General features: G+C 40.5%; 3 protein-coding genes and 1 long non-coding RNA gene across 10 annotated transcripts in view; 2 read left to right on the top strand and 2 right to left on the bottom strand.

The window, feature by feature from the left end:
- Positions 1-4,000, bottom strand: part of LOC106805831 (CUGBP Elav-like family member 1) — a 102,553-nt gene extending 98,553 nt beyond the window's left edge. For 2 of the 4 annotated variants that reach the window (XM_014807624.1, XM_014807616.1), the window contains exon 1: positions 3,563-3,726. In XM_014807624.1, coding sequence (XP_014663110.1) covers positions 3,563-3,596 — 34 coding nt within the window. In that variant the 5' untranslated portion in view covers positions 3,597-3,726. Of the gene's footprint in view, positions 1-3,562; positions 3,729-3,804 lie in introns of those variants that run through there. The other 2 variants (XM_014807598.1, XM_014807591.1) reach the window with 2 other exon arrangements.
- Positions 4,001-4,059: 59 nt separating this feature from the next.
- LOC106806007 (NADH dehydrogenase [ubiquinone] complex I, assembly factor 7-like) lies at positions 4,060-18,955 on the top strand. Of its 4 annotated transcripts, none has more exons than XM_014807836.1 (10): positions 4,060-4,214; positions 12,844-13,004; positions 13,659-13,739; positions 14,025-14,138; positions 14,558-14,962; positions 15,386-15,508; positions 15,894-16,037; positions 16,521-16,626; positions 17,260-17,327; positions 18,541-18,955. In XM_014807836.1, the coding sequence occupies exons 1-10, from the start codon at positions 4,172-4,174 to the stop codon at positions 18,715-18,717; spliced, it is 1,422 nt and encodes a 473-aa protein (XP_014663322.1). In that variant the 5' UTR covers positions 4,060-4,171; the 3' UTR covers positions 18,718-18,955. The 4 variants fall into 4 exon arrangements, with proteins under 4 accessions (XP_014663322.1, XP_014663336.1, XP_014663329.1 ...); XM_014807843.1 differs by lacking the exon at positions 4,060-4,214 and adding an exon at positions 10,958-11,025; XM_014807850.1 differs by lacking the exon at positions 14,025-14,138.
- A 622-nt stretch (positions 18,956-19,577) lies between these two features.
- Positions 19,578-21,859, bottom strand: LOC106806031 (gem-associated protein 6-like). Its single transcript, XM_014807873.1, has 2 exons — positions 21,662-21,859; positions 19,578-19,988 (listed from the first exon to the last, which is right to left on the bottom strand). Exons 1-2 carry the CDS (start codon positions 21,835-21,837, stop codon positions 19,604-19,606), a joined length of 561 nt encoding a protein of 186 aa, XP_014663359.1. The 5' UTR covers positions 21,838-21,859; the 3' UTR covers positions 19,578-19,603.
- A 66-nt stretch (positions 21,860-21,925) lies between these two features.
- The window catches only part of LOC106806049, an 18,477-nt gene continuing 17,902 nt past the window's right edge, over positions 21,926-22,500 (top strand). Inside the window, exon 1 of the long non-coding RNA XR_001393496.1 lies at positions 21,926-22,091. This is a non-coding gene — a long non-coding RNA (uncharacterized LOC106806049). The remainder of the gene's footprint in view (positions 22,092-22,500) is intronic.

Here is a 22,500-nt window from a genome sequence, read left to right as displayed (position 1 = left end):
AAAGCTAGAAACAAATAAAAGGTCCCACGATCAGCGTGTGTAAACACATCTAGATTATTGTTCCTATATTATTCTAACAATTGAAAAAATTATAACAAGTTTTTTTTATGGATACATTTCTGAAATGTCCTCAGAGGCAGCCCCGGTTTGTTTGCAACTTTGTTGACTAGAACCTTTCCGATTACAGTGACCTTAGAAGCAGCAGCCACCTTTGACCGATAAAGATACCCAATGGAGAGAAGCCACACTATATTAAGCACATAAAGACAACGACACGTGAAGAATTATTATCCACTGCTATGACCTCTGACCCTACTTACACTACGCTCGCTGCTACTCAAATCTTGACTCACAAAATCACATGAAAAAACCACCATCGCCACCGCCTCCCCAAAAACTCGCGCACATGTTCCATAAGGCGAGCAGTTACCGTGGCTCTGCTGCAGCATAGATAGGCGGCAGTCCTGAGGGGAGAAATGACGCATCTTCTTTGCCGAGTTCCGCTGCTTCCGCCCGTTAGCAACCTGCAACTGCAGAACTGCAGTGTGCCTTCAATCCTAGGCAGCGGTGGCGGGCAGCGGCGGCAGCAGCAGTAGCAGCAGCAGTTTGGACGCAGTGTAATTTGTTGTTTTAGTACGAGAGCCAAGCTCCACAGTTTTGGTGGCAGCATCCTCTAAATATAGATGCAGAGTGGTTGGATTTCAAGGAAAACACAGGTGGTGGCATTCAGAGGCAAGCACGAGAAGAAAATATAATTAATACTATTGATCGTCGCTTTACAACGTTAATTCTCGCCCACGGTTTCACCACGAAGCCGATTAACAAACATTAAAATGCACCAGCTACTGATAATTTGACAGTGACGTTCATCAATTCGATATTTTTTTTGAATGGAATTACTGTGGAAATTTTTAAGCAAGAAAGATTACTTCAACGTGACTAAAAGAATCTTCTTCGTTTCACACTGCATCAGCAAGATATTGCAGTTGAACAGAAGTGATACTGATAATCCAAAACAGTATCAGTTTTGTTCAAGATAGCTCAGCCATTTCAATGCTAACTAAGTCTCTACTTTTTACTTTAGTTCTAACTACCTAGACTACCAAGTTTTACATGACAGCACATGATCATATTCTGCACAGTACCGTAATATTTCTGTATATAAATAAATTTCCATGGACTTGATCTATTTATTGCACTATCTTGCACATGAAAGCACATGCACAAACTTGAACTGAAGCACATGCATAAGCTGTGTGTAGTATATATGTAGAATGCTTAGTATGATTATTTTATTCCATGTGTTTATCGCTTTCTCACATCAATTTTGAAACTAAAAGGCAATCACAGCCATGACTACTTATTATAAATATTGCGAACTAGATGTAAAAAGAACAATCACACCTTAAAATGAACACAATTTAACAGATACTTAACAGTCATGGAGCACGCATTGCAATTTACACAAATGAAAAAATGCCTGCAGCTTGAAGTTGAACATTCATTTAGAGTGAAATATGATCATGAAACATGATATCCTGTACAGGGGTAGAAATTAACTTTTGAACACAGGAGTCCAACTCTGAATTTCAAAATTCTGAAGTTCAAAATTAAAGATATTAACAATAACGCATACATGTGGGCTTATTTTTAAGATTCATGCAGTTGCACGTCTGCCAAATTTTCTTTGGACTTTTACTGAAAAAATACGGTAATTCCGCGAGGCCGTGCTCTGGAACAAACTAGTTAGAATGGCAGAATTTTCAGGGAGTCACACGGACTCCTGCATATATGTCAAATCAGGGAGTCCGACAGTAAATCAGGGTGTATTTGACTCCGGACTCCCGTTAATTTCGCACCCTGCTGTACATAGAAGAAAATACCTCATTATCTATCATTATTAACCCATAGATGAATGCTTAAATAAATATAGCAATATGTGGAAATGGAAGTTTTCATAATGCACTATGTACAGTAATAACCCACATCATGGAAGTATGGCATTCCAGAAAAAAACGTTCACAACACGAAAGTGTGTAATGTGAATCACGTCTTCCTACTGACTTCAACTGTACATAGCTAAAATTGGAGGTGCGTTCCCACAGAAAAGATCAATTAGATCTATTATTAGATGTATTAGAAGGGCAATTATAAATTCAAGTAAACAATGTAAATGCATTTTTGATTATTATGTAACAGAGTATCATGATAATTTTGGAAAGGACACTATAACAACTTTCAACAACTATAAGTATAACACTATTTAGGGTGTTTCAAGCTCTGACCTGGCAGCCAAAATTACATAAAGTTGGTTTTCGTTTATGGCTTATCTTCTTTGTGTACAGCTCCCTGTAGCAACAGAGGTCATTACGTGGAGAGGAGAACGATTGCAGGAATACACCCATTTCATAAATAGCACACATGTACGTCAAACTGTCTAATGCTATAGCAGTACATTACACACGTCATCTAGATGACCAGTCTCCAACATCGGTATCTAGCCAAATATTTATTAAATAAATTTTACGATGAGCACGCCACCTTTTTTGTAAAACAACCCACCAATTCTTTTAACAAAATTACAATAAGAGCGACTTTACATTTGTACCCTGAGTTTAGTCATTATAATTTACAAATTACGCATGAGCGAATTTATGTAAGCCGAGTTTTCGTAACATAGGGTATTAATGTATATATATATCACTATACATGTGCACCATGTGGTATAACCATGATGCACAATCAGCTCGTTAGTACACCAGTTTATCTCGCAGCACTTGCATCATTGCATGTATACAAATGTCTGCTCAATCCTAGTTTGGGACCCGTGTATATATAGCTCGTATATGTGATAAACTAATCCGGGTGATAAACTAAGATTCGGCCAAAATGTCTATCAAGGAAATCAAATATATATTTACATCTGTCGCATCAGTCAGTGAGAATTGAAACTGACAGAAGTGAGAATATGAGGTGCCGTGTCACATTGCACAAGAGCCACTTAGACACAAGCTGCTGTCTGGGATTTTTTTTACCAAGCTAGACTATTCTGAAAATGGCACGTTGTTGAAACAAAGGCTACACTGCAGATAACCCTGGAACTACAGTCGATGGAACCACTCCATTCCTCTACAAAATCATGAATTTCTGAAAATCAACAAACTCTTCACTAGCATATTTGATCTGTTTAGTCAAACTACAATGTACATTACTATTACTAATTAGAGATTGTGTAGGAAAAGATTGGACTTTCAAGAGGAAGATTACACATACTGATGCCATTCGATCCCCACCCAACCCATACCATATTGTGTACATAAATACGATGCAGCATGGCAGTAATCCACAGATCACTACATGTATGTGGTAAATATCATAATATTATAATGCCTAACTGCAGTCAGCACACATTTTGCAAGTATGTACCCATAAAATATGCTTAATTCATGGCCGCAAACGTGCATTCTCGCAACACGGTGAGTTAGCAAAAGCATTTCACACTTCAATGCCAATGGGTTATTATTATGCACACCACTGCAAAGCACCCACAATAAACACGCACCAGGACGATACCAAGACTGGCTTGTCCACTCCATTTCTCAGATAGGCACACGATCAGATGGCGAGCAATGAAGAAGAGCACCGCTCCTACTCCTGGTACGAACTGCAGCGTGTGAACTGCAGCGCACCAAATATAAAAGAGCTGGGAATGAGGTCACGGACACGCACGCAACTGTCAAACACTCACTGCAATGCCACCTGCACAGCCATTTAACGCCGGTTTATAGCTAAGCTCCAACTTACCTGACCACAAGATATGAAAACAGACACACAAGATGATTCTGGGACGTAACTTTCACACAAACAGCTGTTTTGCTGACTAAGACATTAGAAATATTACGCAGACAACAACGGTTTCACTGATTCAGAAACAAGGACCGACGATGAGACGCAAAATGTGTGCAGGCGCTCGCTTGTTTTCCGGATTTTGCAAAATGATGACATCGCAGCGCCATCTATTTACAATGCTCATTACAACCTTGATTACAACCAAAAGAACGTGCTTGCCTGAATTTGTATATTCTTGTTTATATTTCCTCGTCTACTTTAAGCGTGTTTTTTAAGCGTATTCGTTGATTGTAAGCGGCTACTTAACAGTTGTTGGGATACTATGTTTGTTGCATCTAGAAAAGCCGGACTTCACAAAATCTTAGGTAGTGCTAGGCCTATGTAGGCCTATGTAGGTAGTGCGTGCTGCGGACACTGGCAGCCAAGATCACAGTCCCGAACGTACAGCACATCACGCAGGCGCATTGACTATATATATACAACATAATAATATATGACAATAGTATTATTATATAATTGCGTGTTATTATTATAGTCAATTGGCCGCGATGTTGTGTGCTGTGACGTGCGGCTTGATCTTGCTGCCAGTGCCTGGACAGCATTGATCTTGGTGATTGGATAGAGTCAAGTAAAACTGGAAATAATATGTGAACGCACATTCACAAATACTAGTATACCCTCAATTAGCACTCTCCTCTTTTGTGTTACTGTATATCAAGCCAGTGTTTGCCACCTGAGCAGAAAAAGCTGTAGGCCTGCAGGGCCTATAGCTCCTAAAAGCTGAGGGCCGCGCAGCAAAGCTGTAGGCCCTCCAATTTTGTGGGAGCAATTACAGTAAATAAACACATATTATGTTCTTTCCTTAGTTTATTAGTCATTATACGATGTCCTAACATCAATCCTTGGTTTTATCCTTCTCTCGTCGGTATGATGTTTATGCTTCTTTGCCGGTGGGGCTCACAATTTGAAGGCAACTGCCACATCGTGTGTTATCATGTAGGCTCCTTGGTAACTACGACCCTGCCCTTTGACAGCAGAGAGACAGATGACTGGGTAGTCTGGTACACATCGGGCTTCTATGTGGTGCGTGGGGGCCTAGAAAAATTTTTGAAATTATAACTTGACAGATGCAATCTAAAGCCACTTTCAGGATACGTCCATTAGCTTACAACTGAAACAACCTTTTTTGGTGAAACGAAAAATTTACGCTACTGTAAATTTTGACGGGCACTGGGGAATTCCGTCTGTGTTGAGTGTGTCCAAGGTAAATGTATTTTGTAGCAGTACAAAGCGCTCTAACGTAGAGAGCTTTTATTTAGCTAACCCTGTATAAAATGTATATAGTTTTTCCAAACTGTTCAAAAACATATGATGAAACCGGTTAAACTGATGTGGTGCGATCGAGGTGCTGTACTGCTGTTTGCATGCTAGTAAGTAATACGACGTGATTTGAGTACAGTGACTTATGAACATCGTGTTGTTAAAACTTGAGACATTTATTATTATTTTGTATAATTCAAACATGATATATTACCTAAATCTTCTAAATATATTTTTAAAACAGTATACTGTATCGTTTTAGTATAACTACCAGTGATAATTTATTGTGTTTACATCCAAGCGTGAATGTCGCGGGGAGGGATGTGAGAATTACTCCACAACCTAGCGCACGTGAACAGTGAGCATGCTGCACGGTACCAGTGGCAGCTAAAATAAACCCTAGCAATCACAATGTAAAGGGTTTCACTACACTTGGCCAAAAGTAAGCTCCACCCACTTCTTCATCGATTTTGGTATGTGCCAATCGCTGCTACTGATTTCAGGAACTTGTGGCTAACCTTGTGCGTCTCCGAAATTCCCGGAGCGTTTCTTGAATGCCAACTAAAGTTTGATTGCAGTGGGCGAACGGATTGTTTACGATGTATGTCACGGTTATCACGGATTAGTTTTCAAATAAATACCGCTGGGAAGTTAATTATGTCATAAACGATTTCTTACAGTAACAGTTTCTCAGTGTTTTCGAAATTTTCGGTGATCAAATAGCTGTAGATGTCAGGCGGCCTGTTGTATCAAGAGCTGCTAGGCCCGGCATTCAAAACTCGTCGCGGCGGGCCTGACGGGCCGCGACGTGATGTCTCGACACTGATAATAACTTGCTTTCACAAACACTAATTCAGACTAGCCGCTTCGAGTGTGCTGTGTTGCCATTAAATGGCATTATAACAGGCCCGTGGCCAGGGGGTGGGTCGCACAACCCCCCCCCGAGCAAAAAAAAAAAAAAAAAATTTACCATTTGAAAATTTTGCAGAATTTCACCTCAGGTATGCACCAGATCACAGGCACTTGAAGCGTTTTCAACTGTAAACACACGCCGCCGCCATTGCGCGCACACTGACAATAAATATATAGCAGGTGAGAAGCCGCGTTCCTGCGGCACCGATGTTTAACGAACTTTCGCACGCCTTTAACCATGGGCAAAGTTCGTTACCATCCGGTCGCAGTTGCTAGCGAACGCAGCAGACTTTCGTCAGTCTTTGTGTGATTCCGCGTGACCACAGCTCGTTACGAACAGAGGACATTGATGGTTTTTATAACAAGTGAACACTCTCTTCTGAAGGAGAAACAAAGATGCGAAGTCGTGTTGGATGTGTATTTGTGTTGAAATCGTGGGAAATGCAGCGAGCGTCGAGCGAATTTTTGGGATCGCGCTTTCTCACCTGCTATATATTTATGTGTCAGTGTGCGCGCAATGGCGGCGGCGTGTGTTTACAGTTGAAACGCTTCAAGTGCCTGTGCACCAGATCGCTCCATTTTAGTGTAATAATTGCAAAATCTCCATCCTGCAAATCTACCCGCACCCTCCCCCGGCTCGGTAGCTATGCTCCCTCGCTCGGTTGCTTCGCGCCCTCACAAATTGTCAACATTTAAAAACGAACCAAATATAAAGCTGGCTACGGGCCTGTTATAATAATCTTGTATCTTGGCTCCTTCTCTTGTATTTCACAAGGAACTCGATTCATCGAATTGCGGGGATTATCTAGAAAAAAAGGAGATTCATGCCGCCTCCAATTCTCTAAATATTAGTGTTTCGAATCACCAGAATTTTTCGCACATAATCTAACTCTTGTTTCTATATAACCTGTGCTTGTTCCCTCTCCAACCTTCTGTTCTATTTGTTCACCATCCTTATATCTAGTATTATAGCTATCACATTTATATAAATGTTCCAAGTCCTCTTTCATATTCTTATATTACATTGATTACACCTGTCGTCACTGAACTTATTTCTTTTGAGCTCAATCATGCAAGTTTTTTAAATGCAAAACACGAGTCGGCAAATGATAATTCTTTCATATATTTCTTCAATCCGTATGTTTCAATGTTTATCATCTTCATTTTTGTTTTTCCTTTGGTTTTCATTTTATCTCTTGTTATTACGCTTTTTAAAAAAGCTTGTTTTACTTGTTTTTTTCCGAGCTTTTTTTGGTTTTATTCATATGGCTGAGAGTGATATTCCTAATGAGAGTGAATATAATAATGATATATAATATAGAGAAGGTAGGAAACTCCCTTACGCGATTTTCGTCGATCACTCCTCGCTTCTTTCAAATTTCGCAAACTTGTCAGGCACTTACGACCTCAATTTTTGTCTCGTTCTGCCCTCTATAGTCCACTGAACACAACTATGTAACTACCATGGCCAAGAAGTGCCACCTTGCTTTGTAATGTGACTTCAAACTCAGAAGTTTCGCGGTTCGTGCCGATTCTGCAGGAATGTATACCCTTGTACATACCATTCACGAGTCCCACTTTCCCCGCGGGCGACTGCCGCAGAGCGTGATTGCGCATCTCCAGTTGTCTCCAGTCTCCAATCACGCTCCGCAGCGCCCGACTCGGCGCCATTCGGACTCGTGAACGGTAAACATTCCTGCAGAATCGGCACGAACCGCGAAACTTCTGAGTTTGAAGTCACATTACAAAGCAAGGTGGCACTTCTCGGCCACGTTAGTTGCATAGTCGTGTTCAGTGGACTATAGAGGGCAGAACGAGACAAAAATGTAGGTCGTAAGTGCCTGACAAGTTTGCGAAATTTGAAAGAAGCGAGGAGTGATCGACGAAAATCGCGTAAGGGAGTTTCCTACCTTCTCTATATATCATTATTATAATGGCGACATAGCCAGGGGCGGACTGCCCCTCGGGCAAATCGGGCAATGCCCGAGGGCCAAGAAAAAAAGATTTTGTTTATATTTTATTTTTTTATTTTTTCAGTTTTTCTTCTTCATCGGTCGGTATGAAAAATATTGTGCTCCAAATCCGAGGACTTTTTCCAATCCATAGGGGGTGAGGGTTCTACCACTTTTCCAAAGTTCCAATCACCTACCTAACAACCTTATTTTTTGAATGGGTGATTTGGTGTAAAAATTTCAACACGGTATTCCTTATCGAGAATTTCTGATATTGCATGCTTTTTGAGTTTCACAAAGTCCGGACCCCCGACCGCTGTCAGTGGATCGGGGTCCAATCACAGGTATTGCCCGAGGGCCCACAAGGTGCCAGTCCGCCCCTGGACATAGCACACTCGAAACGGCGAGTGCGGGAGCGGCTAGTTCTGCATTAGTTTTTGTGAAAGCAAGTTGATATACAGTGACACAACAGTGGAACTGTAATTGAGGGGTAGTATTTGTGAATGTGCGTTCATATTATTTTCAGTTTTTACTGACTCTGTCTCAAGTGTTTGTGCCTGGTGCCCATCAGTGTGCCTGGCACATCAATCATTGCAATTTACATTACTATCGTCATTACTCATTAGTGATTGTTACTACTATGAATGATTAACTAAATACTGATATTAAGAATTATGTAATTTGTAATTATGTAATATCATAGTAATTATCATAGATAACATCTGCTCATGTTCCTGCTCATATTATTCACTTTGGTTTATTTAGGTAGCTAGGAAGTTGAAGTTCAAATACACACAAATATGGCCCGAGCCTAGTAGTTCAGCACCCTAGATTATTTAGTGTAGCACATATGTGAAAACATATTGAGGGAGTCCCAAACTATCCTTCATCCAAAAAGGCAAAAAATATGACGAGCACTTACTTACTAATAGTTGCTGCTCAAGTACTAGTTTGGTACGCCAGTCATTATTCTCGCAAGTGTGCTAAACTAAGCCAGGATGCTAAACTAGTCTACAGTCTATAGTGTCATTAGCGCCACTAATATTCCTCCTAATATCCTAGATATTTGACCAGGCTCTACCCTCTCCGGTATTATCAGTGCTGCCACTTTATACTTTTTAGCTCAGCTGACGAAGTCAGATGCAGCTTGTAGAATCGCATGATTGTCCGTCCGTCCGTCTGTCCGTGCGTCTGTCAACAGTTAGGCACAAATCTTAACTGCTCGATGTATGGTCTTGATATTCGGGACGTCGGTGGGGGATCGCGAAAAGGACTCGGGATGTCGAATTTGGGGGTCAAGGGTCAAAGGTCAAGATGTGTCAATGGAGGGGGAATATTTCCCCCTTAACTTAAGGTATAGGAGGAAATACGGAATTGCGGCACAAATCTCAACGGCTCGACCTACGCTCTTAATATTCGATGTATAGTGTGATAGGGAGGAAACCCATCACCAGCGCAAAATTGGGGGTCACAGGTCAAAGGGCAGTGGGGGGATAGGTCAGATATCAGACATAGTTTCTGATGGAACATGGTTACGGAACGCCACCGATGCTGCAAAACTTTTTGTTTCAGCGCTGACCTACGCATTTTATCCACCTTTAATTGAAAAGGACATGAAATCTTACTTTCGCTGACGTGCTGAAGAGTAATCCACAGTCACCGTAAGCAGTGTCTGATAACGCTTTTGCACCTCAAGAGCGAGGGTTAAACATCGCATTTGTTGATACTGCTTAACAAAGGACTGAACTGCTTTTGCTATTAGAGCCCCCTACCCAAGGAGCTAAATTATATACAAGGCAGGAGGAAGCGGGATTGGGCCTGTGTGCTTTTTCGCCTCGAGGACGGCCATCTATTGGACCGATAATCAGCTGAACTGCTGTGCAGACTCTAACCAGAGACAATCAAGACACTAATCTGTTCTTACAATATGACCAAATTTTATTATTATTCCAGTATAGCAAGAGATTTGGGCCAGATATCGGCGGCCTTCCGTCTCCTTGTTATATCTAGCTTCCTTGCCTCCACCCACCCGCTCCAACTTCCCCACCCTCCCCACCACCACCACTACGCTCTCGCGCTCGACGCATATCCATGATAACAGTTAATTATAGCGCAAAGTCATTTAAAGTTACACAGCGCTATATCTTTATTACTTGTATTTACGGTACATAGCATAAGGCCTATTAATCGCGGTGCGGGGAGGCGCACTTGATCCGGTTGCCCAGTGAGTTTTTATCAGAAGAATACCCGGCGTACAGTACACGTCAGTTGAGTGCCTGTTCGCTCTGCCGGGCACTTGTATAAAAGTATTATACTTTTTTTAAGAAAATGTACTTTTTATACTTTTTTCATACTTTTTTCATGCATAAATACTTTTAAATACTTTTTTTTGCCAAAGATGGTCAAAACTCTTCGGACATACATTTAGGTACACTGTATTTGATTAGATTAAAGTTGTGCTTTGCTAGTCTTGTTGCAGGAGTGATGTGTGCTCTGTTCAGTGGAGTGTTTTTGCTCTCAGCTCTCTGCTGTCAGTGACCAAATGTCAAATGAGCAATGCACATTGCAGTGTTTCCTCTGCATTGATTCTCAGCCGCCACACCGAAATTTGTCCAAAACGCCGCCTCGTTGACGAAACTTTTGACAACTTGAAAAAGAGATTCAAGAGTCTCATACAGCTCAGAATAGCTTGGGATGCACCAAATTGCACCATTCTTTCAAAAATTTCCCGGACCCCCTAGCTTGGCCAGCACCTGCGCTGCTTGCTTTGCTAAGACCTTGAAACGCGCAAACACATCACAAAAAACATTTCCCACTTCCCAGACCTTTTTGGCCAGGGGAAACACTGCATTGAAATATTCCAGACTGACGGTTCAAGAGACAACTCCTCATGGCATTGCACACATCATTCCTGAAGCTTGTTTACATGCTGCACATAGGCTATAATGTATTCGGTAACAATGTATTAAGTAACAAGTGACTACAAATCATGGTAGGTTGATACAAATTTATACTTTTTTAATACTTTTTTTAGACAATTTTGATACTTTTTTCTGGACAGATTTTATACTTTTTTGTAATATCCTGAGTAGCAGCACTGTATTATAAAGGTACAAGTAATATCTTTACAATACAATCTGTGAATAAAAAAGTTACACCTGCTATTATGTAAGTGCAATAATGCCATGATCATGATGTTGGCTGCCTTAGCTATTCCATAGATCTGTAGTTCAGTACTGTGTAGTGTAGTCGATGCATTATGTTTTACTGACTGCAATCTTTTATTTATGTACTATTTATGACAATATCGTATACAGTACGACCTCCTTTATCCGGCCATCCGTTATCCGTAAATCTCTATTAACCGGTCGCGATCTCGCAGTGTATGTTCTCTCTTTTTTTTCATTCATTTCCACCTAAAAATCTCGCTTAAAGCTCGCTCAAAACTCGCGCGATGTACCAATGATTCTCGCACGATGTACACATTAATTATCGTAAGAGCGCACAGCTATCACATGCACAAAACAAACACACTTACCGTAAGAGCAAACGCCCATGTACATGTACATGTATAAATATATGGCCATATTAATACGAATATTTCACGAATACATACTCACTTGTTGATGCTGTAAAAACTACCAAGGAATAAAAGATATATACATTGTATACTATATGAATGAACAAAAATGTGTGTGTGTGCGTGCGAGCGTGCGTGCGTGCGTGTGTGTGTGTGTTGTCCGCTATGCCTCCGGACAACTTTCGTCCGTTAACAAACAACTTTTACTAGCAGACGTTAGCGAAACGCACTACCTTGCTACGCACTCGCAATCGATCGAGCCCCGTACTTCAATCAACGGCACCGCTGCCGCGCACATGTAACAGCCCTAGGCATACAACGCCGCGAGTGTATCGATCGTTACAGCCCTAGATCTCAGCACACACAAAAAAAAAAAAACCGAAGTGGTAAAATTTCTGTTTTATTTCATTTTATTTCCATTTCATATAAACTATAAAACACGACAGTTTGTTACAAATAATCAATCGTAGCAACGACTAAATACATTATCACATGCATAACCCCTACTGAACTGCATAGAAATGCTGTGTTTGAGCATAACTCATATCCGGCCAAATCCCATATCCGGATGGGTGCCGGTCCCGACGTGGCCGGATAAAGGAGGTCGGACTGTATGTAACATTTTACAGTATCCGAGACATTACAGACATCCGACTCATCCGAGTCTTTGGGGCCGTGTGAACAGCAGAAAATAGCTTGTTTGGTTTAGTGTTTATAAGCAATAGCCCACAAGGCTATACGTATGCGCTACACTAGATTGTCCTTACTGAATAAATAAACAACGAGCTTCTTTTTCATGAATTAGCTAAACTAGCATTACTGGCAGCAGACAACATGCAGTCCAGTGTTTCGTGTGCTAGGTCATATAACTAAGCAGCTGAAGTGTAATGTCGAATGTTTCTGTCCTGGCTTGATAACCTACCATACCTACTTTATTGTTGAATAGTAACTTTTGAAAAAGGTTCCAGCCTAAATGTGGTGTGTCCGCTTTGGCATTCATAAAACTGCCTGGGACATCAACCATTGCCCTAATTTGATTTAATTCCCACCAAACATAACACACACTGTTACAGCAGGTAGTGTTGTTGGACATATACCTCATCTTTTTCTCACATAACAACGACCAGGAACTTATCTAATCAGAAGGGGTTGGACTGTACTTGTAAGTGTCAGCGCGGACACTGCACCTTCAACTCTAATTGTTTTTGGGTTCTTCCATCATTGATTCAGGTATCCGCAGGCTGATACATTGTATGCAATGGCAGATGTCATCCTCACAGACAGCAGGTGATACTACACATTTAATGCAACATCTCTCTAGACGCATACAAGCTGCAGGACCGTTGACTGTAGCTAGTTACATGCAGGAAGTACTCACGAATCCTGTGTCGGTGAGTGCATTAAATTCCCCTCGTTGTGGGTATTATAGAACTTTCGCGGTGTGTGAGTGTGTGTATAAACTTATTTCCAAGTTAGTAAATTACATAGATCAGCCCATCGCAGCAAAGGCCTAACCACCTCAAGACTTGTGGTATTGTTGGGACATCACATATTGATAAATTTTAATGTCATTGACACGTTTTCCAACTTTTAGTATTCAGGTTACCACTATGATCCCATGAAAAATTCTACTATGTATATAGTTATTACATTATACAGAAGCACACATACTATTTGTTATGTTCTGGATGTCAGGAGCAATAGTCAGTGTTGTGGTTGCCTTATTGGCCACAATGTACCTGAAAATTAAATGATATCCTCAACAATTAATGCTACCCTACTGAGGTTGCCCTACCTGGTTTGCCTCCGCCCCTTTCCTGTAAAGTCCCACATAAATTCTATTTTTCCCACAGAAAAAGTTTTGTTCGTAAGTAAATGGCCTTGATAACCTGTCATTGAAGGCAATGTTTGCTTTGCTGCTGCTTTAACTTGCCATGGTGCCCTAAAAATATCTGATTAAACCCAATGCAACAATTGCCTTGCCATAAAAAAATTCTTAATTGAACCTTTGAGATATGTGCACTTATCTACTAATTATTTTACAGGGTTACTACATGCATAAAGATGTCTTTGGACAAAAAGGAGATTTCATCACATCTCCTGAAATCAGTCAGGTTTTTGGTGAGGTTGGTAAAATTACTCACATGTTTAACAAATAATGACTATGCCTACGGTAGAATTCCTATTTGCAATTGCTTATTTCTATAAGGAGTGGAAATCACAATTTCATCTACGACACAACTTGGCTGTGATAAGTGGCTGATTGAATTAAATTCTGTTTATTAGCATTGACACAGTCGCTGCATGCTGTGATATCTTCAATTGAATATTCCATACTGCTTTCTGATCCCGTCAAGGACCCTATCAGAATTTCTGATGCCGTATCCACTAAACCACACCTGTGCATGTAGTTGGTAGCTGTCTGGTGTATCCATGAGTGGCTGAGGGTCGGCCACCCCGATCAGACGTTGAATCTTGTAGAGCTCGGACCAGGCCGTGGCACGCTGGCTGCAGACATACTGAGGGTACGAGAAATCCATGTATATCTCGCTTACAGTTCTGTGTGTATTTACTGCTCTGCGTATGGTGAGGTGTTAGCGTAAAGCACATCGAGGAAATCGATGTGAAGAGGATGGGTGTGATTAAATTATGGGAAGAAATTCTTCCTAGGGGTGTAGATGGATATAATCACGCTGCTGGTAGTGGTCTGGTGGTGCGAGGCTTATAGGTAGGTGTAAGGTAGAGAATATAGATATATTATGTTAAGGGTGTCCAATGGTGTTCAGTATAATGGTGCTCAAACAGTTCCGGTAGCCCTTTTAAACTAAACTGTGCCTAGATGAATTTATGTTACTACGGCTGATTAAGCTTTTTGCATCATTAATATTGCTTAATTATTACATTGATAGTATGCTAATTAAATCACTGCTGTTCTGCACAACAGGTGATCGCACAGTTTGCCGATTTACGCGACCGTACGTCGCTACATCTTGTCGAAGTCAGTCCAAAACTGAGCGAAATGCAGGCAGAGAAGCTGTGTGAAAACACCAACGTGAAACGGGATGCCTCCAGCGAGCGCGGTCGTCCCGGCAACGAAAAGCTGTGTGAAGACATCAACGTGAAACGCGATGCCTCCAGCGAGAGCGGTCGTCCCGGCAACGAAAACACGTCTCCTGCTTCAGCTTCAGCACTGCCGTCAGACGCAGACGTGACTGGGAGATATAGGATGGGACTGAGTAAGAGTGGGGTCCCTGTGCATTGGTATCGCTCGATCAACGACCTGCCTTGCATGCCAGCGGTCTATGTGGCACATGAGTTCTTCGATGCTCTACCCATACACAAGTTTCAGGTGAGAATGCATTGATTTTTTTCTGAAGGTTAAAGAGTCATATTCGAAATAAAATACATAATTGCTGAAACATGCTACCTTCCCTTATCTATATGTGTGTATGTGTGTGTGTGTGCGTGCGTGCGTGCGTGCGGGCGTGCGTGCTGGCAGGCAAGCAGGCAGGCAGGCAGGCAGGCAGGCAGCCAGGTAGGCAAGTAGGCAGACAGGCCGGTAGGCAAGCAGGCAGGCAGGTAGGTAGATAGATATTGTACTCCTCCTTTTTGCTAAAAATTAATGTTACTATAATCAAGAATGATCTATTGTATAATCTATTAGAAATTGTCATTACGTCCATGCAGCCAGAATGCTAAAAGCTTTAGAAGGTTGTCTTATCCCTTGCCATTAACTGTACCTCAATGTCTTAAATATCTTAATTTCTCATAGAGAACTGGAGCAGGCTGGCGAGAGATAATGGTGGACATTGATAGTTCTATTTCTAATGCACTCATGCCCAGCCTCCGCTTTGTTCTGGCACCGTCTGTCACACCAGCCACTGTACTGATCAATGTGAGTATAGTTGACTAGATGAGACTGATTCCAGTAATTCTCATACGATAAAATAGATGACTGTATATTATATTTAATAAACAGCTAACTCATGTGATATTAGATTTTCATTGATGTAGTTGAAACATATTGTGATGGGACCATCTGTGCCCATGTCAATCAGATTATCACCCTATGATTTCGTGAGCAATGACTTCCACACAGTTGGTATAGTGTGCGCACCTAAACTATAGAAACATTTCAGGACATTTATTAATATAAACTGCTATTTAAAGTTCCATCATGAGTTGCAATCTTACTTCAACATGCACATCTAAGAGTACATATTCATGACCAAGCATTCAAGCAAGGTGACTGTAGTGGTAATCTCACCAATCTTTGTTAGAAACTAGAGACCCGAGACCATGTCGAGATCTGCCCAGAGGGAGGTGTTATAGCACAGTCGCTGGCAATGAGAATAACTGAAGACGGTGGATGTGCCCTGATTATCGACTATGGCCACAATGGTACGAACACAGACACTTTCCGAGTAAGTGCACTTAATTTTTATGCAATGGCTACATGTATATACTTGGGTTTATTTGGCATAAATTTTTATAGTCCAAACGTCCAACTAACTGTAGGCAAGAATTTTAAGCATTGCTACCTGTGTGATAAGTTAGCTTTTGCAGAGAAAAAAAATTTGTGAAATTTAGATGCATGCATTGGTTTTTGCTATAACCAATCTGTAACAATCATAAATCAAGAGGCAAGATCATTAAATTACTTGGATACTTTCACAATTTCTTTCTGATTAGTTGTTATGTGTCCGTGGTCATGATAATGTAGGCGTAGCACCTTTGCAATACTGATTATATTACCTAACAATATTGCACAGCATAAACATGCAATTGATTTAAGAATTAGCATAGAAAGACAGCACTCTGCCTGGCCACCAGTATATATTTGTAAAACTAGTCAAAATATACTTGCTAGTAAAAGGCTGACTGCACTTCCCATGTTTTTCTTGCAGGGATTCCGGAGTCACAAGCTACATGACGTGCTGTGTGAACCTGGCACAGCCGATCTCACAGCCGATGTTGACTTTGCCTATCTGAGACAACAGGCCGGTGACGACGGTAGGGTGATGCTTCTTAGAGTGTTGTGACAAGATGGGAATTGGTATAAGTATAACCATGAACATATCCATACCTTCATATTCATGGTGTAACCAATAGGTACTATACAAATGTGTGCCAACAATTCTTATCCAATTGTTAGAGCATGGAAGCTATTACCGCAGTAGCAGCATTCTGTAGTGAGACTGAGAGTGTCCTAATATTTGTTTAAACTCCTGTTACCTTTTTGGTTCAATAGGATTTAATAGATATAGAGCCTAAATATCAAGACAAACTGCAGCATCAATGAACAACTGTTATGTTTGAGATTTAAGAAAAGTAGTCCAGCTAAAAAGGAAAATATTTAGCTAGACTTTGAAATAAATTGTATGCCCATGTAACATTTAACACTCCCAAGTTACAAACATAAAATGTCTGCTATTGTGTAACGAGAAAGGAGATGAACTTTTACCTAGTTCCTGTCATTACTGCATGAAATGTTGCTGGGGCCATTCGCTGCGTTTTTGACGTCGCTTGTAACAGTTTGCACTGTTTGTCGCTGCAATGTTTTGACTCGACTTGCTCACCTGCATTGTTTTTTTGTCTTTGTGACATGTTTCTCCATAGTCAAGGAACTCGCTATTTATGTTTCAGTGGCAATATTCGGCCCAATTCCTCAGCAGTCCTTTCTTACAAACATGGCGATAGATGTGAGGTTCAAGGTAAGGTGCATGCCTGTCAACTTGTATGATTTAGGCGTAAATAGCACAATTTTGATTTCATGTCATGACATCACAATTGTGATCATGTAAAGGGCACTAAAATTGGATTTTCATCAAACTTACGTAATTTATTCCTGGTCTTTTAAATTTACCTGAATATGGAAAGTTTAATTTATAATAACCAATCAACATGTTTTTTTTTATTTCATGCCGTAGATATTTGAGCATTGTAAGCATCGTAAACTCGTTTGGTTTTGATATTTAATCCCCTTTATTTTGTCACTGTTATTCAAACAGGGTGGTGCACCCCAAGTCATGTTTCTGCAGCCCTGTTCACTGATTGCACCTTGTTTGTGACTGCTTATAGCAAAGCCACACATTGCCACTGGAAGCTGTTAGATATACACCAATATACGCTGCACACATTTAGTTATTTAGACACAACCCAAACCTTGTTTTAATAAATAGTGATGTATATATACAGGGGAGCCGGAGTGGCTATGTATAAGCTATTGCTTATACTCTATTACATAGCTCAGTAAAACTTGCATAAGTCGGCACTTTTGGGACCAGCATTTTTGCGCTGATGTACGAAAATGACGAAATACACGTAAGTCGCCAAAATGACGACTTACAAAGCTGACATTTCGACGACTTGGAGAGTGTCCAAAACAATGAGTCATCATTTCACCAGGAATTTGCTGTACATTGGGCTGCATACACTGCGCCATCGGCATTTCTGACGACGACATACAGATAGAATTTTACTGTTGTTTGTATTACGTGGGACCTGTCTGAGGGCGACGACTTTGGCGGGGCTATTCAAATGGATTTATCATGAGAAAATCGGGACTGACTTCCATGATGACTTAAGCGAATTGACGAGTTAGACAATGGCGTCTTATGCGAGTTCTACTGTAGACAACAAATGTTTTGTTTACTAAATGTTGTAATTGTTTGGTTACTGCTTGCTCTATATATATCCTGTCAGTTAGTACACTTTTGTAAGCATTATTTCCTAGGGGAAGCTTGAATACTAACCCAGACAGAAAGATAAGACCATCAACGAAAACCAATGGAGATTTTCTATTATAGATGGGTGTGAAGGTGATATATGCAGATTGGTCGTCACTGTGTGTCATCGTCACTCGGCCGCAGACAGTGAACCTGCGATGAGCTACCTTTGTAATCGTTGGTTTCTCGATTGTTGTAGAAGCTGCTGATGAATAGTCCTGCCGAGAATCACAATGACCTGATTAGCGGCTATGACATGATAATGAATCCACAGAAGATGGGAGACAGGTTCAAGTTCTTCACGATAATGTCGAGACGAGTGTATGCAGCTGATGCGCCACAGGAAAAGCCTGCAGGCTTTGTACCGGCGTTATGAAACGCAGTCGTTTAGGTCATGCCATATAGGAATCAATGATGCAAATTACAATATTAAAATCAATTTTGTGATAGCACTGTATCAGACTTCTACCCAATCCTTTTCAAGTCGTGTCGCATCCCACATGCCATCAAGGCTGGAACTAATTCACGACATCCTATCAATCTCCGACATGCTTTAATTGCCTAAACAACACGCCTTATTTTCCTACTGTTTACATTTGACAATCGCAACACAGTCCTGGTGTTTTCACAGCTTGATGTATACGTCTTCAAACTGATTGAGATTACCTAGTCTCCAATTAGAAGTCGGAGATGAAGAGCTTGATTGCCCGACATGGCTTCTGATTTTCTTAAAAGCACTAACAATTGATTTTAAATATTTGACTGTAAATTGGATGAATAAGTGTAGCATAGCAGAAATTGTCATATATGTCATGTTTCATGTTCCTAGGACATGTTAGAAATCTTTGGCTACTAATGTCTCATAGGCTTGTCATCAATACTGGTCATGAAATGACTTACATTGATGACAAAAAGCTCATGTAAGAATGATTCATTACCTTATTTTCATATATTTATTATCATGAGTAATAAGTATTACACAAACGTTTTTTGTACATTTTTGTATAATAAAGCCAATCAGAGTAAAGAAAACAAGCAAATGAATGTCTTTTGTAATGGGTAAATTGTAAGGCATATCAACTTGTAAGGGATACAAGTTTGTCTATATGTTTTCTGTGAAAATTTTATTGGTAGTAATGAAATTTATTTGCAAAATGCCTAGATTGTTAAAAACACGCACGTGGTTATATACAGACGTACTTATATAATTAAGATATATATCCAAAAAGCAAATTTTTCAGAGAACAGATCCTTTGCATTGGTCACGAGTCTGGCATACTCTTTATTAGAGCTTGAATCCGTCCAAGGATAATTACATTTGTGCTTTGACAGTTATTAACGCGGTAAGGTGGTACGATTGTTGCTGCATCTGCAACATTGAGCACACTATCATCTTGTCCGAGGAATTCTACTGGTATTCTGTTTTTTTCCAACCACTCTTTGAGACGCACCTTCCTGCTTTCCATCTCTTCTTTGCTGAACATACCAGTACCAGCACTGAATAGGAAATCAAGTCTTGATCGATGACTCGCCACATCGTTGTTAGTGACACGTATCTCCTTTACAGCATGTCCAAGAATAAGAGTGAGTTCTGATCCATCTGCTTCCTTTGGAATAGCATCACTTGCAAATTTGATGATAGCAAAACTGTAAATAACAAAATAAAAATAGTTATGTGGCCATGCGATCATATTTAATAGTTAACTTGGTTATATATAACAAAACAATCACTTTTTAGCATTTGACTCGTACAACGCTAAGCACATGTCTCTGTGGGAGCAAATCCACGGCTGAGGGGGAGAGCTACTGTGGTAAATTATAAAAGATGGGTTAGCATTACATTGGGCGTATGGTTATGATGAAGACAAATGATGATAACAGGGTGCGAAATTAACGAGAGTCCGGAGTCAAATACTCCCTGATTTGACATATGCAGGAGCCCGTGTGACTCCCTGAAAATTCTGCCATACTAACTCGTGGAATTACCGTATTTTTTCAGCTAATGTCCAAAGAAAATTTGGCAGACGTGCGACCGCATGAATCTTAAAAACAAGCACATGCGTTATTGTTTTAATATCTTTAATTTTGAACCTCAGACTGCGGACGCCCTCATTTTACTGCGGACTCCCTCTTTTTGAGGGTAGGGAGTCCGTTGGACTCCTGTGTTCATAAATTCATTTCTACCCCTGTGTTAATGTATACTGGATTCATAAAATATGATTGAGCCAAGCTAAGACCTATAGACATGTTAAGTAAGCTACAGTCAGCCAGCCACTTTTCTTACAACCAATAGATAAAGACACATGACAGCTGCAACACAAGAATTCAGGGGGTGGAGTGTTTGTATTGTCAACTATCTGACTAGAATGTGATCTCTTCCTTTTATAGGTCTTACTACATAATTAGCAGCTTATTATTCACAATAATTATTAAATTATACTGTGATTGCAACTTGGTTATAAACAGGGACAGGTACAAACGTATATAGACTGTTACCCTTTGCTTGCAATTCATCTGACTAGATGTCACTAAGAACACAACCGCTGATAGCAGTAGATCGTTATCCCAAGCAAAGTAACACTGACTGTTTTCAACTTGGAAACCTAGCTGCATCTTCAAACTGCATAAACCTTTAGCTGTTGGCTGATGCATATTCATCTAGTGTGTCGCTGTATACATCGGCAATGTACAATGTTTCAAAAAGAGGGGAGATGAAGTGGATGTGCGTGCGTGTGAATTGTCCAATGAATATACAACCATATAATCCATATATTTCACCTGTTATCACCTACTACATTGCCAAGTAAATACAGGCCATAATAACATTCAGCTAGTTTTCAGCCATCATTGGCAAAGGGGTCACAGCACTGACAGACTCAATCTATAATATTATGGTTATGTCAATCTGTCACTCTTGACAATTACTCACCGGTAATGACTACAGTCAATATTTCTAACCACAGGGTGCAAATCCACTTTAGGCACCTTAGGTATCACGAAGTGATGCACAGATTTCTGTGTATCATCAACTGATGCACAGATTTCTGTGTATCATCAACTGATGCACAGAATTTCCGTATATCGAGGAATGATGCAAAAACCCTTAAACCCCAATCCTAACCCTAACCCTAACAGTAACACACTTCGTGATACCTAAGGAGCAAGGTTATACTTTATGACTTAGGGTTAGGGTTAGGGTTAGGGTGTTTGCATCATTCCTTGATATACGGAAAGTTTGTGCATCAGTTGATGATACACAGAAATCTGTGCATCACTTCGTGATACCTAAGGTGCCTAAAGTGGATTTGCGCCGTACAAACCTCTCTGATACTGGATCTATTGTATAAACCCAACCAATGAGTTCTCTTCCGTCTTGCATTGTTATTCTTACTTCTTTATATACATAATCTTTTAGTTTCAATGCATCTCTACGGAAAACTGGATGTTTATCAATAACATTCTTATTTTCCCGTATCGCATTAATGGGGGCAGCCATCTTTAATTCCTATTCGTTACCTAATCGTTACGGTATTTGATACCAGATGGCGCTCAGTCATCGTCTTGGCGCAAGGTCTATTTATAAATAAACACCGTGTATGGAGTACCAAAGAGCAAGGCCAAAGAGTACAGACAAAGCCCAAATTCTATTCTAGTTTTATGACAAAGCCCCAGGCAGTCACGCACGAGGCATAATAATAGGTTACTTATAGTCTATTAGTATTGTAGAATATAGTTCTACCGGCGCCACCGGTAAGCAATGTTCTTTGACTTTTTATTCTAGTACTGCGCTAGGCTACTAGTAGTAGTACTACTACTAGCCACTACTAGTACTAGTACTAGTACTACTACTAGTACTAGTAGTAGTAGTAGTACTAGTAGTACTAAAACTTAAAAGGTCATGTAATGTTTGGTTATAATTGGGTCCCTAGTAGTAGTAGTAGTACTAGTACTAGTAGTATATTCACCATTACTCACTAGACATTCTGCAGCCGGATATCCGCGCGAAGCGCGCCAACGCCGCTAGCGGCGCTCTAACACAACGTTGCTGCCCCCTCCTTCACCTTACACGGTTTACATATATAACGCAAGCATCAACTTCGCTGAATTGAGGAGTTCTGGCCATTCGACGATCGGTTTGACTAACCAGGGAGCTCGACAT

This window comes from Priapulus caudatus, unplaced genomic scaffold, assembly GCF_000485595.1.
Source record: "Priapulus caudatus unplaced genomic scaffold, Priapulus_caudatus-5.0.1 Scaffold7, whole genome shotgun sequence".
NCBI lineage: Eukaryota > Metazoa > Priapulida > Priapulimorpha > Priapulimorphida > Priapulidae > Priapulus > Priapulus caudatus.
This window is presented reverse-complemented; position numbering and strand designations above follow the sequence as displayed.